Here is a 17,542-nt window from a genome sequence, read left to right on the forward strand (position 1 = left end):
AACAACACGCTTCTGAAGAACCAACAAATCACTAAAGAAATCAAGAAAGAAATCAAAATATGCATAAAAACTATTGTTAATGAAAACACAACAACCCAATACCTATGGGACTCAGTGCTAAGGAGAACGTTCATAACAATACAAGCTTACCTCAAGAAACAAGAGAAAAGCCAAATAAATAACCTAGCTCTACACCTAAAGCAACTAGAAAAGGAAGGAACGAAGAACCCCAGGATTAGTAGAAGGAAAGAAATCTTAAAAATTAGGGCAGAAAGAAATGCAAAAGAAACAAAGGTGATCATAGCCAAAATCAACAAAGCTAAAAGCTGGTTCTTTGAGAAGGTAAATAAAATAGAAAAACCATTAGCCAGACTCATCAAGAAACAAAGGCAGAAGAAGCAAATCAACACAATTAGAAATGAAAATGGAGAAATCACAGCAGACAACACAGAAATACACAGGATCATAAGAGACTGCTATCAGCAACTATATGCCAATAAAATGGACAACTTGGAAGAAATGGGGAAATTCTTAGAAAAGTATAACCTTCCAAAACTGAACCAGGAACAAATAGAGAATCTTAACAGACTCATCACAAGCACGGAAATTGAAACTGAAATCAGAAATCTTCCAGCAAACAAAAGCCCAGGACCAGATGGCTTCACAGCTGAATTCTACCAAAAATTTATAGAAGAGTTAACACCTATCCTACCCAAACTCTTCCAGAAAATTGCAGGAAGGTAAACTTCCAATGTCATTCTATGAGGCCACCATCACCCTAATACCAAAACCTGACAAAGATGCCACAAAAAAAAGAAAACTACAGCCCAATATCACTGATGAACATAGATGCAAAAATCCTTAATGAAATTCAGCAAACAGAATCCAACAACATATTAAAAAGATCATACATCATGACCAAGTGGGCTTTATCCCAAGGATGCAAGGATTCTTTAATATCCACAAATCAATCAATGTGATACACCACATTAACAAATTAAAAGATAAAAACCATATGATTATCTCAATAGATGTAGAGAAAGCCTTTGATAAATTTCAACATCCATTTATGATAAAAATCCTCCAGAAAGCAGGAGTAGAAGGAACATACCTCAACATAATAAAAGCCATATATTATAAACCCACAGCAAACATTATCCTCAATGGGGAAAAAATTGAAAGCATTTCCCCAAGAGTCAGGAACAAGACAAGTGCCCATTCTCACCACTACTATTCAACATAGTTTTGGAAGTTTTAGCCACAGCAATCAGAGAAGAAAAAGAAATAAAAGGAATCCAGATTGGAAAAGAAGAATTAAAACTCTCACTGTTTGCAGATGACATGATCCTCTACATAGAAAACCCTAAAGACTCCACCAGAAAATTACTAGAGCTAATCAATGACTATAGTAAAGTTGCAGGATATAAAATTAACACACAGAAATCCCTTGCATTCCTATACACCAACAATGAGAAAACAGAAAGAGAAATTAAGGAAAAACTTCCATTCACCATTGCAAAAAAAGAATAAAATACTTAGGAATAAGTCTACCTAAAGAAAGAAAAGACCTATATATAGAAAACTATAAAGCATTGATGACAGAAATCAAAGAGGACACAAATAGATGGAGAAATATACCATGTTTGTGGATTGGAAGAATCAATATACTGAAAATGAGTATACTACCCAAAGCAATTTACACATTCAATGCAATCCCTATCTAGCTACCAATGGTGTTTTTCAGAGACCTAGAACAAATGATTTCACAATTTGTATGGAAATACAAAAAACCTCGAATAGCCAAAGCAATCTTGAGAAAGAAGAATGGAACTGGAGGAATCAATCTGCCTGACTTCAGACTATACTACAAAACTACAGTCATCAAGACAGTATGGTACTGGCAAAGAGACAGAAATATAGATCAATGGAACAAAATGGAAAGCCCAGAAATAAATTCATGCACCTATGGACACCTTATCTTTAACAAAGGAAGCAAGAATATACAATGGAGAAAAGATGATCTCTTTAACAAGTGGTGCTGAGAAAAGTGGTCAACCACTTGGTAAAGAATGAAACTAGAACACTTTCTAACACCATACACAAAACTAAACTCAAAATGGATTACATATCTAAATGTAAGACCAGAAACTATAAAACTCCTAGAGGAAAACATAGGCAAAACACTCTCTGACATAAATCACAGCAGGATCCTCTATGGCCCACCTCCCAGAGTAATGGAAATAAAAGCAAAGATAAACAAATGGGACCTAATTAAACCTAAAAGCTTTTGCACAACGAAGGAAACCATAAACAAGGTGAAAAGACAGCCTTCAGAATTGGAGAAAAGAATAGCAAACAAAGCAACTTACAAAGAATTAATCTCAAAAATACACAAGCAGCTCCTGCACTCAATTTCAGAAAAATAAATGACCCAATCAAAAAATGGGTCAAAGAACTAAACAGACATTTCTCCAAAGAAGACATACACATGGCTAACACAAGAAAAGATGCTCAACATCACTCATTATCAGAGAAATGCAAACCAAAACCACAATGAGGTACCATCTCATGCTGGTCAGAATGGCTGCTAACAAAAAGTCTACAAACAGTAAATGCTGGAGAGGGTGTGGAGAAAAGGGAAAGCTCTTACACTGTTGGTGGGAATGCAAACTAGTACGGCCACTGTGGAGAACAGTGTGGAGATTCCTTAAAACACTGGAAATAGAACTGCAATACGGCCTAGCAATCCCACTGCTGGGCATACACACTGAGAAAACCAGAATTGAAAGAGACACGTATACCCCAATGTTCATCGCAGCACTGTTTATAATAGCCAGGACATGGAAGCAACCTACATGTCCATCAGCAGATGAATGGATAAGAAAGTGGTGGTACATATACACGATGGAGTATTACTCCGCCATTAAAAGAATGCATTTGAATCAGTTCTAATGAGGTGGATGAAGCTGGATCCTATTATACAGAGTGAAGTAAGTCAGAAAGAAAAACACCAATACAGTTACTAACGCATATATATGGAATTTAGGAAGATGGTAACGATGACCCTATATGTGAGACAGTAAAAGACACAGGTGTAAAGAACAGTTGTTTGGACTCTGTGGGAGAAGGTGTGGGTGGGATGATTTGAGAGGATAGCATTGAAACGTGTATATTGTCATATGTGAAGCAGATCGCCAGTCCAGGTTTGATGAATGAGACAGGGTGTTCAGGGCTGGTGCACTGGGATGACCCTGGGGGATGGGATGGGGAGGGACGTGGGAGGGGGGCTCTGGATGGGGAACATATTTGCGTCTGAGGCTGATTCATGTCAATGTTTGGCAAAAACCACTACAATATTGTAAAGTAATTAGCCTCCAAATAAAATAATTAAATTAATTTTTAAAAACTCTGTTTTGAAGATAAGGATGAGCAACTGTCTTCTCACAGGTCCATGCCTTGGAAGGTAAAGTTCCCTTCCTAGACACCAGGGTCCTGTCACCTCACTGTCTGTGCACTAGTTTGTCTCTTGAAACCTTGAAGGAGAGCACCCTGTCATGCGTGGTGTTTGCTTTTTGGTCAGACAAGGTATAAGATAATATTGAAAAAGGTGCTTCAAGAAAGCAGTTCCTCAGAGTTATCTGAGCATCTGTCTCTAGAGTATAATCCTCAATTTGCTTCAAACAAAATGCTTCCCTATTCTCATTATAGATTGTTTACTGATTATTTCTTTGGCTGCTTGAATTTTTGATGACCAAGGACCCTGCGGGGTAGGGGCTGTGAAACTGGGGGTCCCACTCAAACCCTGCTCCCTCCCAGTCCTCTTACACTTCTCAACTCCCTACAGTCTGCACATGACCTGAGAGACTCCATTGTGGGGGGACCCCAAGCCCAACTGGACCCCAACCAGGAGGAGGGGAATTTAACATCTGATATTAATTCAAGCAGCACAGCATTGAATAAACATCGCACTTGCGTCCAGCCTTGCACAAAAAGGTGGAAGAGGGTAAATGGGAAGGTGTCCTCCTTGTCTTCTTCTTCAAGGAGTTCTGTTTGCTGAGCACACAGGCAAGGAGGGAAACGGGATGTAAGAGGTAAGGAGCTCCAGTCTTCAGGAAGGAAAACCAGGGAGCGGGAAGTGGAGTGGTGAAGGGCTGACTAGATTCTGAAATCTATCAAGTAACCCCTAAGATAAGGCCCTAGACACAGACCGTCAAAACAGGACTTAAATGTAGTAGTTGACTCTTACATTAACTTCTTTTTTTTAATTGAAGTATAGTTGACTCATAATACTGTAAAAAATTTTTTTTTCAAAAATCCAACTACACACAGTGGAATAAAGTGGTTTAAGGTGTTGTCGAGAGTTTAGACACTGTCCAACTGTCACACCAATTAGCCTCTAGGGGGCATAATGCCTTCAAGGAGAAATTGCAATTCTGCTTACCAGTTGTAAAATACTGCAATTCAGTTGCTCACTCGTGTTTGACTCTTTATGACCCCAATGATTCAACATCTCTGAGATATGCCTGTATTGGCTCTTCACTTTGGGTCATATCGTTTATTTATTTATTTATATTTAAATTTATTTATTTTTAATTGGAAGATAATTGCTTTACAATATTACATTGGTTTCCACCATACATCGCCATGAATCAGCCATAGGTACACATATGTCCCCTCCTTCCTGGGCCTCCTCTCCCACCTCCCACCCCATCCACCCCTCTAGGTTGTCACAGAGCACTGGGTCTGAGCTCCCGGTGTTATAGACCAACTTCCCATTAGTGATCTAATTTACACCTGGTAATGGATATGTTTCAGTGCTCCTCTCTCAATTCGTCCCACCCTTTCCTTCCCCCACTGTGCCCACAAGTCTGTTCTCTATGACTGTGTCTCTACTGCTGCCCTACAGATAGGTTCCTCAGTACCACCATCTTTCTAGATTCCATACACATGTGTTAATATATAAGATTTATTCTCTTTCTGACTTACTTCACTCTGTATTAAAAGCTCTAGGTCCATCCACCTCATTAGAACTGAGTCAAATGCATTCCTTTTTATGGCTGTGAAAGGCTATTTAATCAATATAAAAAGTGCACCATTTTTCTGCCCTGGAGAATTGTCAACATTCTGGTTTTGGTTGACTGTGTTTTCACTCGAAATGTGAATCTGTCCCTTATGTTCACAATGAGCTGTAGTTGATCTAGAGGCTTGATGACTTTCTGATTCAGCTTTTCATCAGGACTGTGTTCCAGGCGGTGTTCTGTGCTGCCTGTTACAGCACCCTGGGTAATACGGGATATCCAGTTGTCCCCCAGCAGTAAGGGAAGAACAGCCATCAGGTGATGTCAGCCTCCTCCATCAGAGTTTCACCTGACAGAATCAGTCACATTAATTGTGTCCTAAATCTAATTTCATTAGAACTTGCAAGGCAGTGACTTTGCCTAATTCTGTTCATCCTCCTCCATCTATTTTTAAATTCATTTAATAACTTTGGTTTGTTCTAGTGACAATACTTTGGCCACCTGATGCGAAGAGCTGACTCATTTGAAAAGATCCTGATGCTGGAAAAGATTGAAGGCAGGAGGGGAAGGGGATGACAAAGGATGAGATGGTTGGATGGCATCACCAACTCGATGGACATGAGTTTGAGTAAACTCCAGGAGTTGGTGATGGACAGGGAGGCCTGGCGTGCTGCATTCCATGGGGTCACAAAGAGTCGGACATGACTGAGCAACTGAAATGAACTGAAAAACTTTGCTACTCAGTATCTTGAACTCCAGCTCTCCTTCACTGTATTTCAGTTGCTCGTTCCCACAAACAGTCCTCCACCTCATTATTACCAACATCTTCAATGTCTATAATCTCAATTACAAGCATTCTGTTTGCAGCAACACCTTTTTATTTTGACTTCCCTGTTTCATGTCCCATCTTTTAGTTCCACTCAACTGTAACCATTTATCAACCAACCACTACTTCCCATCCCCTTCACCCACCTCTGGCAATGCAGGAGGTTTTTCTTTGTTTGTTTGTTTTCAATTAAGAAGTTTTCCTCATCAACTCTACTGTGTAACTCTTAGGGTCTGTGACAGAAGAGTAAAGTGCTTATTACACAGTGTGATTCTGTATCTCAGGGAAGCTGGAGGAAAAGATGAAAACGACTAATTATCTTTCTCACTGTAAAATAACCCACCTTATCTGTTATTGTGCTCTTTTTCTTAATATCTACTTTGTCTGGTATTTATATTGCTGTGCTAGCTTTCTATGTTACTGTTTGCATGATGCATCTGTTCCTTTCCTTCTACTTCCAACATGTCTCTTTTCTCATGTTTAAATTGCAGCTCTTTTTTCTAAAGAAAGATTTGAGTTGCCATATAACAGGAACATGAATTGGTAATTAAAAATCCTCCCACAAAGCAAAGCTGAGGCTCAGATGACTTCTCTGCTTAAATTCTATCAAATATTTAAAGAAAAAATAGAATGGACATTTTATAAGCTCTGTCAGAAAAAAAAAGCAGTATGAGAATATGTTTAAAGTCATGACATATTAAATAAAGCTGATTAGGTTTTCAGTTTTTTTTTTAAAAAGTGAAATTCTTTCTTTTAAATTCATTTTTAATCTCTTTTTCTTATTTTTTGGTCACGTTGCACAGTTTTTAGAATCTTAGTTCCCCGACTGGGGACTGAACCCTGGCCAAGGCAGTGAAAGTGCGGACTCCTAACTCCTGGACCTCCAGGGAATACCCTAAGTGTAACTCTTTTTCTTTTGTTTTTAATATATATATTTTTTATGTGGACCATTTTTAGAGTATTTATTGCTTCCATTATATGTTCTGGTTTTTTGGCCATGAGGCATGTGGGATCTTAGTTCCACAACCAGGGATCAAACGGGCACCCCCTGCATAGGAAGGCCAGGTCTTAACCACTGGACGACCAGGAAAGCCCGCTGAAGTGCAACTCTTGTCATAAGATGGGCTTCCCTGGTAGCTCAGTTGGTAAAGAATCCACCTGCAATGCAGGAGACCCTGGTTCAATACCTGGCTCAGGAAGATCCGCTGGAGAAGGGATAGGCTACCCACTCTAGTATCTTGGGCTTCCCTGGTAGTTCAACTGGTAAAGAATCTGCCTGCAATGTGGGAGACCTGAGTTCCATCCTTGAGTTGGGAAGATCCCCTGGAGAAGGGAAAGGCTGATCACTCCAGTATTCTGGCCTGGAGAGTTCCATGGACTGTATAGTCCACGAGGTCACAAAGAGTCGGAAACAACTGAGCGACTTTGACTTTCTTGTCACAATATGTGGCTACCTGTGTTTCCTCCCACGTGACAGTTTATGTGTTTTCACTGGAAACAGGCACAAGGAGGCCGTGCTTATGTTCAAGTTAATATTTTATTTCTTCCTCTGGTTCTGGTTACATTTTTGTACATTTTTCATGAAAATTCACTTTTCTGGATGTGTATTATGCTTTTCAATGTTTCCATCAGCATTTACAGCATTAAAGTCACTTTGTCCACTAGCAATAAATACACGGCTGTAAATGCATTCCACCTTCACGACCATAGAGGCTCACAGTGCCCCTCGAACCAGCAGATCTTCCAGTGCATGGAGGGATTCCACACAGCATCTATGTCCTCTAGTTAAGACAATTCATGACTAGGGATGTTTCTGTTAAGTCTGAGAAGTGGAGGCTGCTGGCTGTTGATCACTGTTCTCCCCCAGGCTGTGTTGGATCCCATATCCAAAGTATATGGCAAATCCTAGTAGGGAAATGAGACAGTGAGAAGGGAAAGTAGGTGCTCTCCTCACTTACAGATGCCCAATAGGGCTCCTATCATGGTGTCTGACACAGTTTAGGAGAGAGGTAGTAAGAAGAATAATGGACTCCGTCACTCAAGAGGCCTCTGTAGCCCAGAAAACCACTCACCAATCGCCATCCAGATGCCAAATTGGGCCCAGGTCCGAGTGGTCATCTGAATCATTAAGTAAACATTCATAAAGGTGCTCACCGGGAAGAAGGCAGGCAAAGCAGGGACCTGTGAGCAAAGTCAGTTCATTCCTGAACACACCCCAGATGTCTGAAAGGGAGACCCTACCCCTTGTGGGCAGGAAAACTCCAGTTCTACTCAGACTGTGTGCTCAGTGCTTAGTGAGACTGAGTTTGTAAAGCACTGAGTGTGGATCAGGGAACAGTCCATTGGTTTCCAGGCAAATCCCCTCATTGCCTGTCCAGCAAAGGATGTTTAGACCTAAAGCACACAGACCTCCTTCACTCGAGGTGGACACTTTGGGCACATGAGGTCACCTACCCTGAACGGAAGAGTACTGGCATTGTGGGGCTGCCTCCAGATGATGACCGTGACCCCAGTGATGAGCAGCAGCAGCAGCACAGCCACTGTTGTGAGCACGGGGTCTCCAGAGAACACCTGGCTGGACCAACGGTACAGGATCAGGCTCAGGATTATCAGCAGAAGAACTGTAAGGGTCAAGGTGGAGAACAGGCTGAACTCAGAAAACAAAGATGTGAGGACCTTAGGTCACATCCCTCCCCAGGATGCCCACATCAGAAAGAGCCATCATATCTCCAAGATTCCTCAACTGACAAAATACACACTCCAGTACCATCCTGTCAATTTCAGAATATGACCAAAGAGAAATCCCACTGCTCACCAACCAGAGAGGCACATCCATAGACAATCTGGCCAGATTTCCGGGTGGGGATGGTGCTGGGAGGGAACCACAGACTCTGTAGAATGTTTGAGGTTCCTGCTTCAGGTTCAGATTCCAAAGGACCTCCTTCAACTTCAGGCTTCGTCTCAGTTTCCTCCTCTGTTTTCTCCTTCTTGTTTCCGTTCTGGGCTGGTTGATACCTGAATTTGAAATACTAAGGCAATATTAGTAACAGCCCCTACTGCTGATCCAACATCAGTCTGCCTAATGCCTCTCTTTCCCCAATCAATGGTACAGGACGTTGAGGAGGCAGAATGAAGGTAGAAGATGATTCCCTCCCCATCAACCCTTACAAGTCAAAGACCGCCTCCCCAGTCAAGGTGTCATGGGGTCTCACCTGAGGACAAGGACAGAAAATGTCACCAGGGAGTAAGCGAGCAGGGACTGAAATGACATGAGGTCCACCAGGTCAGTGAAGTCGAAGAGTAACACCATGACCGCTGGGATGAGGGAGCAAAGACGGTGGGGGAAGAGTTAGAAACCACTGGAAATACACAAGTTAAGAAGTATGATTTTAAAAGGGTGAGTTTTGTTTATTCACCTGCAAGAGTTCCAGGAACCAAGACGGCCATGATGGGGGTTCCTGTGGGGGCAACGGTGTGGACAATGATGCGGGCATAGGTGGTGCGGATAATGATGGTGTGGGCATCGGTGTGGACAGGGATCCAGGCAAGTCCCCGGAAAAGGAGCCCATCCTCTGCCATTGCATAGGTCAACTGAGACATGATAAACATGATACTCAGAAGGCTGGAAGAGAAAATGGGAATGTGTGAGAAGGTGCAGAAGCAAGAGGGACCAGGGCTTTTGCTCCCTGGTCTACCTGGGGCAAGATGTCTTTCTCTCTCATCTCTCAGTCCCAAGGGCCGGGGATACCCGAGCATCTGACAGTAGGTGAGGAGAAAACCATGACACTGACCTGTATAAAAGAATGGAGAGGGTGCCAACAGCCATGACATATTTGGCAGAGTTCCACCCACCATAGATGAAAGCCTGCGGCAAGGGGCTCTCAAGCTGAATCAGGTAGTAGGGCACCATGAGGGTGAGGGCCGCCGAGACACCAAAACACACCAAAAAGCAGATGAAGAAGGAGATCACGACAGCCAAGGGCATGGACCACTGAGGATTGCTGGCTTTTCTCCCTTCCGGAGAAGGTATTGGGTCAGTAAACACCAAACTCACTTTACTCTTCCACCTTCAAAAGCAACCTAACCTTCTACCCACCCCTGTGTCCAAGGGCAGCCCATTCTGTTCCCAAACCCCGATGGGACACACAATGCCCATGTTACCTGCATTGACAATGCCAGCAAAACCAACAAATGCGTAGAAACATGTAGCTGCTCCCTGGAGAATTCCATCAAAAGCAAAAGGCACAAACCCTCCAGAACCCAGAAGGCCCAAGCTATGGTGAGAGAAGCAAAGAGGAAGAATGTAGGTGAGCTGTGTTCAGCCATCTCTACTGGGCTCCTCCCTAGTACCACAGGTCCTGGGCTCCAGGACCACGCTTGGACAATCACACCAGGTCTCATTAGTCCCCAGCATATTCCCAACTCTGCACACCACACACACATGCATTAATACAACCAAGGGTGCCCTCCTAACCTGTAGGCATCACCAGATCCAGCTGCAGCCAATGTGTAGTCCTGTTCCATGAGCTTCCAGTTGTGCAGATCTCCCTTAATGAAGCCAGAGAGGATGATGAAGCTGAGGACCAAAATGTTCAAGCCTGTGAACACTTTGTAAATCAGAGTTGACTCATAAACTCTCAGAGCCAGGAGTCCTGTGGGAAAAATGGAAAATGAGACAACAAAATAACTAAATCCAGCACTCCCCTAGCAATCCATTGGTTAAGACTCTGAGCTTCCACTACAGGGAGCAGAGGTTCAATCCCTGGTCTGGGAGTTCCCCATGCATTGCAGTGACGCTAGAGAAATCAATAACTAAACCCATAGAGACAGAAAGCAGATGAGTGGTTGCCCAGGGCTGGTGGTTGGTGGTTGTGGACAGATGGACAGTGACTGCTCAGTGGGTACAGGGTTTCCTTTTGCTGTAATGGAAACGTTTGGTACTGGATAGGGGTGGTGGTTACACAGCACTGGGAATGTACTAAGTGCCACTGAATTGGACACCTGCTGATGGATATTTTCTTACTGTGACCATCATCTCACAATATCCATGTCTATCAAATCATCTTAAACTTTTACAATGCTGTTTGTCAGCTGTTGTGGTTCAGTTGCTCAGTCATGTCTGATTCTTTGCGACCCCATGGACTGCAGCACTCCAGGCTCCCCTGTCCTTCACTATCTCCCACAGATTGCTCAAACTCATGTCCATTGAGTCAATGATGCCGTCCAACCATCTCATCCTCTGTCGTCCCCTTCTCCTCCTGCCCTCAGTCTTTCTCAACATCAGGGTCTTTTCCAATGAGTCAGTTCTTCTCATCAGGTGGCCAAAGTATTGGAGCTTATGTTTCAGCATCAGTTCCTCCAATAAATATTCAGAAATGATTTCCTTTAGAATGGACTGATTGGATCTCCTTGCAGCCCAAGAGATTCTCAAGAATCTTCTCCAGCACTACAATCAAAAGCCTCAATTCTTTGGTACTCGGCCTTCTGTATGGTCCAACTCTCACATCTGTACATGACTACTGGAAAAACCATAGCTTTGACTAGATGGACCTTTGTCCGCAGTGATGCCTCTGCTTTTTAACACACTGTCTAGGTTTGTCATAGCTTTCCTTCCAAGGAGCAAGTGCCTTTTAATTTCATGGCTGCTGTCCCCATCTGCAGTGATTTGGGAACCCAAGAAAATAAAGCCTCTCACTGTTTCCACGTTTTCCCCATCTATTTTGCATGAAGTGAATTATATCTTCCCTTGTAGCTCAGTCAATAAAGAATCTGCCTGCAGTGCAGGAGACCCGGCTTCGACCCCTGGGTTGGGAAGATCCCCTGGAAAAGGAAATGGCAACCCACTCCAGTATCCTTGCCTGGAAAATCTCATGGACAGGGGAGCCTGGTGGGCTGTACTCCATGGGAAAGTGTCGGGCATGACTGAGTGACTAACACTTACTTAAAGCTGGGAAAAACAATAAAATGGTTAAATTGACATGAATTTCCTCTCAGTTAAAAACAAAAACAAAACAAAAAAAACCACATAGCTTTGATCTCAGTACAGAGGAAGAAACTTGTTGGTCTAGGTAAATGATTACCAGCTGGGGTGATTTTTTGCTCCAAGAGACATTGGCCCTGCCTGTTGACATCCCAATTGTCACAGTTCGGGGTTGGGTGTCACTGGTACCTAGTACATAAAGATCATAGATGCTACTCAACATCCAAGAATGATTTTTTGGGGGGTACCCCTCTTGGCATGTGAGATCTTAGTTCCCTGACCAGGGATTGAGCTCAAAACTTCATCAGTGAAAGCCCAGTGTCCTAACCATTGGACCACCAGGGAATTTCCCAACAACATTTTCTTTAAAAAAACAGAAAATGTACAGGACAGCAGCCCACACCAAAGAATGATCCAATCTAAATTACCAATAGTCCAAGGGTAGGAAAAAATGCTCTCTGTCTTGCCTTCCTCTCTTTCTTATTCCAAACCCTTTTTCCCAGTCTTAATTCCCCACCCTTCTGCCACCCTAAGCCTTCCCCATGCCAGCTCCCCTTCCATACCCTGTTCTTCCCTTTCTGTCTCTGGTCCCTTCTCACCTGTGAGCAGCAGCACCAGGCCCAGGGCAAGAAAGTCTGGAAATGAGGCCAGGAAATAGGGCATTTGCAGAGAGAAAGTTCCCTCTAATGCCTCAGAGATGTGGTTCCCAATCAGGCTGTCAAAGATGGAGCTCCAGGCCCGGGCTATACAAGCAATGGCTGCAGCAACAGAAGAAGGAATGTTAACAAGCAGACAGAAATTGAGCCCCTATTATGCACCATGTGAGACATTTGGGGCAGGAGGTGAGCAAAAATACACCTGATCTCAAAGAGTTTCTTCTCATGGGGTGGACAGGGGAGACCCAGGTGGTTCACAAAAGGGCCAACTATTTAATATTCTAGAAGATAGAAGTGATGGAAAACAAAGAAACACAGGTAAATGAGACTAGGAGGGACTAGATCAGAGTTGAATTTTTAAGTTGAGGTGTAAGGGAAAATCCAGGAAGGCAACAGCTCAGCAAAGACTTCACTGTGGTCAGAGGATGAGCCTAGGGATGTGCTGCCCTCTCACCCGCTCCCTACAGTTCCCTTTCCTCTGGTTTCTCAGTCCATCACTTAAGGAAAGCAGGACAGACCTGCGTGCAACGAGGTTGTGCAGTTTTCCTGCCACCATTACCCCTCTCCCAACCCTGCCCCGAAGGTGGATAACAGAGTTCTGATGAATGAGTGAAGCCCCCACTCATCTCTCCAACTTTCTCCATCTTAAGGCCCACTTCTCCCCGCTCCCCATCATCTCACCAATAATTAAATAGAGTAAGAGGTTCCAGCCAGTGATGAAGGCGTACAGTTGTCCCATTGTGACATAGCTGATGAAATACACAGTACCAGGTTTTTCTACTCCAGCTGCCAACTCGACATAACACAGCCCAGACAACAGAGTAGTCAGGCCGGCCACCAGTAAGAAAAGGATGATTGCTGGTCCAGCTACGTATTTGGCCACTCCTCCAATCAGGATGTATATGCCAGCTCCCAACATGTTGTCCAAACCTATCACCACCAGGTCCAGGGTGTTCAGAGGAGGAGTCTCGGAACTCTCAGGTTCCTCCCTGAACTGTGGCTTCCTGCGGACCAGTTTCTGACCAAACTGGCGAAGATACTGACCCAGCATCGTAGACATAGTTGAGGGGGCTATGATCTGTTCAAAAAGCAAGGCATGAAGTCATCAATGATGTCCATCTGCCCTTGACCCTGGAAGCTCAATTCCACAGAGGAATGGAGGGATGGGGAGCAGGTGGTAAAAGGACACACTGGGCAAGTTCTCTCTGTGGGAACTTTGGTTTCTTAAAATAAAGAAGATTTTTAATGTTTCAAGATTACTCAAAGATTTGCTTGAAGAGAAGTGAGGGGTACAAGAATATGTCTTCCCAAATGTGCCACTTTAACTCAAGGATTCTTTATGAGCTAAAGGTAATTAAGACCCAAAAGGCTTGGGAAAAGCTTCCTGTCACTCCCTTGTCTGTGTGTGTTAGTTGCTCAGTCACATCTTTGCAACCCCAATAGACTCCTCTGTCCATGGGATTCTCTAGACAAGGATACTGGAGTGGGTTTCCATGTCCTCCTCCAGGGGATCATCCTAACCCAGGGATTGAACCCAGATCTCCTGCATTGCAGGCAGATTCTTTACCATCTGAGCCACCCTTAAGCCACTCGCCAATATACAAATATTGTATGGTTCCATTTCTATGACGTATCGAGAGGAGTCAAAGCCATAGAGACAGAAAATCGAATGGTGGTTTGCCAGGGGCTGGGGTTAAGGGGGAAATGGGGAGGTATTGTTAAATGGGGCACAGTTTCCATTTTACAAGATACAAAAGAGCTCTTCAGATTGGCTGGACAGCAATGTAAATACACTTAACATTAGTGAACTGTACACTTAAAAATGATGTAGGTGGGAATTCCCTGGCAGTCCAGTGGCTCGGAGTGAGAACTTTCACTACCATGGACCTGCATTTGATCCCTGGTCGGGGAACTAAGATCCAAAGAAGCATGTGGGTGTTGGGGCTGAATTTTGAAAAGAACGGTTATGATGGTAAATATGATGTCATGTATATTTTACTACCTTTTTGCTGTTGTTATTGCCAATGATAAATAATAGAGACCAGCTTCAAAGTGTTGCTGGGTGTACAAACCTTAAGGTGATTGAATACAAATCAACATAGCATTAACTTGAGCAAACTCGGGAGATGGTGAAGGACAGGGAGGCCTGGTGTGCTACAGTCCACAGGGTCGTGAAGAGACAGGCATGACTGAGTGACTGAACAACAACCTACCATCATCACCTACAGACACCAACATCTGCTGATATGCAAGTTCTTTACGGTTCCCTCATTTCAGCAGATGAGGAACTCATAGATTTAAAAGGTGGACGGTATACAAGAGACCGAAGTGGATGGGCCATATATCATAAGCCCTGTATAAAGATAATCTTCACTATTGTTTGAGCATCATTCAAAAAAAAAAAGTGAGTGATACAGAGCCTGCCTGCCAATGCAGGAGATGTAAGAGACGCTGGTTCGATCTCTGGGTTGGGAAGAACCCCTGGAGGAGGAAATGGCAACCTACTCCAGTATTCTCGCCTAGAGAATCTCCATGGACAGAGGAGCCTGGCGGGCTACAGTCCATAGGGTCACAAAGAGTCAAGACATGACCAAAGTGACTTAGCACACGTGCAAGAACCTCCAGGCACTGATCCAACCTCCCCTCCCGCTGGCCACCCCCCACCACTGATTCTCACACAAAACACAAGAGCTCCCAGCTCCTGTTTTTATCTGTAAAATGGGTCTCTCCACCCTCAGGCTGGAGCCGGGCTGACCCCCTCCACTCTAGGGTTGCAGAGGTCTCTTTAGGAGGATGTGAACTCAGCACCCAGTCTCCTACAGAAGAGGGTGATCCAAGACTTACTGGATCCTTGGAGAAGAGCCTGGAGCACTGGGTCAGTCAGGGAGGCTGAGGGTAAGCCGTGCGGGGCTGGAGCTGAGACATCTCCAAAAACTGAAGCAGGGAGTCCTGAGCACAGAACACAGTCCTCACCCCTGGGTTGTTGGGGTGGGGGTGGGGGTGGGGGTAGGGTTGGGAGGGTGGGGACCATCTGTTCTGTTGCTATCAGCCCTGACTCCTCTGTGGTTACCCTCGGGGGAGGTTCTGAGAGGGTTTTGTTTTTTTTTTTTAAGTAGTTAAGATGATTTTTTATTAATTAATTAGATTATTAATTGGTTGTGCTTGGTCTTTGTGGCTGCGTGCAGGCTTTGTCTAGTCACAGCGAGTGGGGGCTACTCTGTGGCGGTGCAGGAGCTTCTCACAGCTGCGACTTCTCCTGTTGTGGAGCACAGGCTCTGGGCGGGCGGGCTGCACTAGCTGTGTCTTGTGGCCTCAGTAGTCCCGGCTCTAGAGAACGGGCTCAGGAATTGCAGGGCACAGGTTTAGTTGCTCCACACCATGTTCAATCTTCCTTGATCAGGGATCAAACCTGAGTCCCCTGCAGTGACAAGCAGATTCTCTACCACCAGGGAAGGCCCTGAGATGTTTTCTTTGTTGTAGTAAAGTACACACAACAAAATTTACCGTTTAATTCATGTTAAGTGTCCAGTTCAATCATGTTTTGTGTGTGTGTACTGAGTCACTTGAGTCATGTCCGACTCTTTGCAACTCCGCCAGGCTGCTCTCCGTGGGAGTCTCCAGGCAAGAATACTGGAGTGGGTTGCCATTTCCTCCTCCTGAGGATCTTCCCAATCCAGAGACTGAATCCAGGTCTCCTACATCTCCTGCATGGGCCCCCGGGTTCTTTACCACTAGTGCCACTCGGAAAGCCCCTCAGTCATGTTAGGTATATTCATATTTTGTGTAACCAAATTCCAGAACATTTTTCATCTGTCAACGCTGAATCTCTATTTCTATTAAACAACAATTCCTTCTTTTTCCTTTTCTGGTTCCTGGCAATCACCATCTACTTTCTGTCTCTGTGAATCTGATGACTCCAGAGCCTTCACTTAAATGGAATCACACAATAGTTCTCAAGTGTAGTCACACTTATTTTACTGAGTATGATATCATGTGTCAGAATTCCCTTCCTTTCTAGTATGGTCAGTGGGCACTTGGGTTGCTTTCATGTTTTAATTATTGTGAAAAATGCTGCTATGACCATGGGTGTACTCTCAGCTCTTTTGGGTATATCCTCACAGGTAGAATTGCTAGATCATAAAGTCCTAAGATTTTTATCTGCTTGTGATGGAGAAAATGTTCACATATTGAATATTTTCAATGGGAAAATCATTTGGCCTATACATGGTTCATCTTGAACTGTGTGTGAACTAAAACAGCCTGTCTAACCCTCTCAGCTCATCTGCTTTAACCATTGAGTTAAAGAGCATCTGGTTTGAAGATAAGAATGAGCATCTCCCTTCTCATGGCGTCCATGTTAACACTCCCTCCAAGATAAGGTTCCCTTCCCGGATACCAGGGCCCTGCTGTCTCACTGTCTACATACTAAGTCTGTTTCTTTTTGAAACTTGAAAGAATACACCCTGTCGTGTGTGATGTATGTTCTCTGTTGGATGAGGCATAAGACTGTGCCGGAAACCATGCTTCAGTGGGACAGTTCTGAGAATTCCCTGGCAGTATTCTGTGTGTTCACTGCAGTGGGCATGGGTTCGATCCCTGGTATGAACTAAGGACCCTGCACACTCCCCTCCTCCCACACGCCATGCAGCAGGCCCAAAAAAGAAAAGAAAACCAGAGCAGTTCTTCAGAGTTATTTAAGAGGCTGCCTCCCAAGCTATAGTGCTCAGCTTGGCTCAAGTAAAACTCTTTTATTCCTGTTAGATTGTATATTGATTCTTTCCATGGACACTTGAACTCATTTGATCATAAAGGACCATGAGACATGTGAGCTGTAAGACTTGGGACCCGACTTACAACCCTGCTCCCTCCCAGTCCTCTTGCTGGATACCCACTGTCTACACATGACCTGAGACACTCCAGTGCGGGGGAACACACAAGCCCAGCTGGACCCCAACCAGGAGAAGGGGAGCTTAACGACTCTGATGTTAATTCAAGCAACACAAACATGGAACCAGCATCGCGCCTGCACCCAGCCTTGCACAAAAGGATGGAAGAGGGTAAA

General features: G+C 44.1%; 1 protein-coding gene across 1 annotated transcript in view; it reads right to left on the bottom strand.

Moving 5' to 3' along the window:
• LOC113875823 overlaps positions 1-15,389 on the bottom strand; it is a 40,826-nt gene extending 25,437 nt beyond the window's left edge. Inside the window, exons 1-12 of the mRNA XM_027514492.1 lie at positions 15,325-15,389; positions 13,162-13,558; positions 12,424-12,582; positions 10,319-10,496; positions 10,006-10,118; positions 9,636-9,858; positions 9,261-9,466; positions 9,057-9,159; positions 8,660-8,859; positions 8,299-8,465; positions 7,917-8,025; positions 7,663-7,749 (exon numbers count right to left, since the gene is read on the bottom strand). Coding sequence (XP_027370293.1) covers positions 7,663-7,749; positions 7,917-8,025; positions 8,299-8,465; positions 8,660-8,859; positions 9,057-9,159; positions 9,261-9,466; positions 9,636-9,858; positions 10,006-10,118; positions 10,319-10,496; positions 12,424-12,582; positions 13,162-13,540 — 1,924 coding nt within the window. The 5' untranslated portion in view covers positions 13,541-13,558; positions 15,325-15,389. The remainder of the gene's footprint in view (positions 1-7,662; positions 7,750-7,916; positions 8,026-8,298; positions 8,466-8,659; positions 8,860-9,056; positions 9,160-9,260; positions 9,467-9,635; positions 9,859-10,005; positions 10,119-10,318; positions 10,497-12,423; positions 12,583-13,161; positions 13,559-15,324) is intronic.
• Positions 15,390-17,542: the final 2,153 nt, after the last annotated feature.

Source organism: Bos indicus x Bos taurus, chromosome 18 (assembly GCF_003369695.1).
Source record: "Bos indicus x Bos taurus breed Angus x Brahman F1 hybrid chromosome 18, Bos_hybrid_MaternalHap_v2.0, whole genome shotgun sequence".
Classification (NCBI taxonomy): Eukaryota; Metazoa; Chordata; class Mammalia; order Artiodactyla; family Bovidae; genus Bos; species Bos indicus x Bos taurus.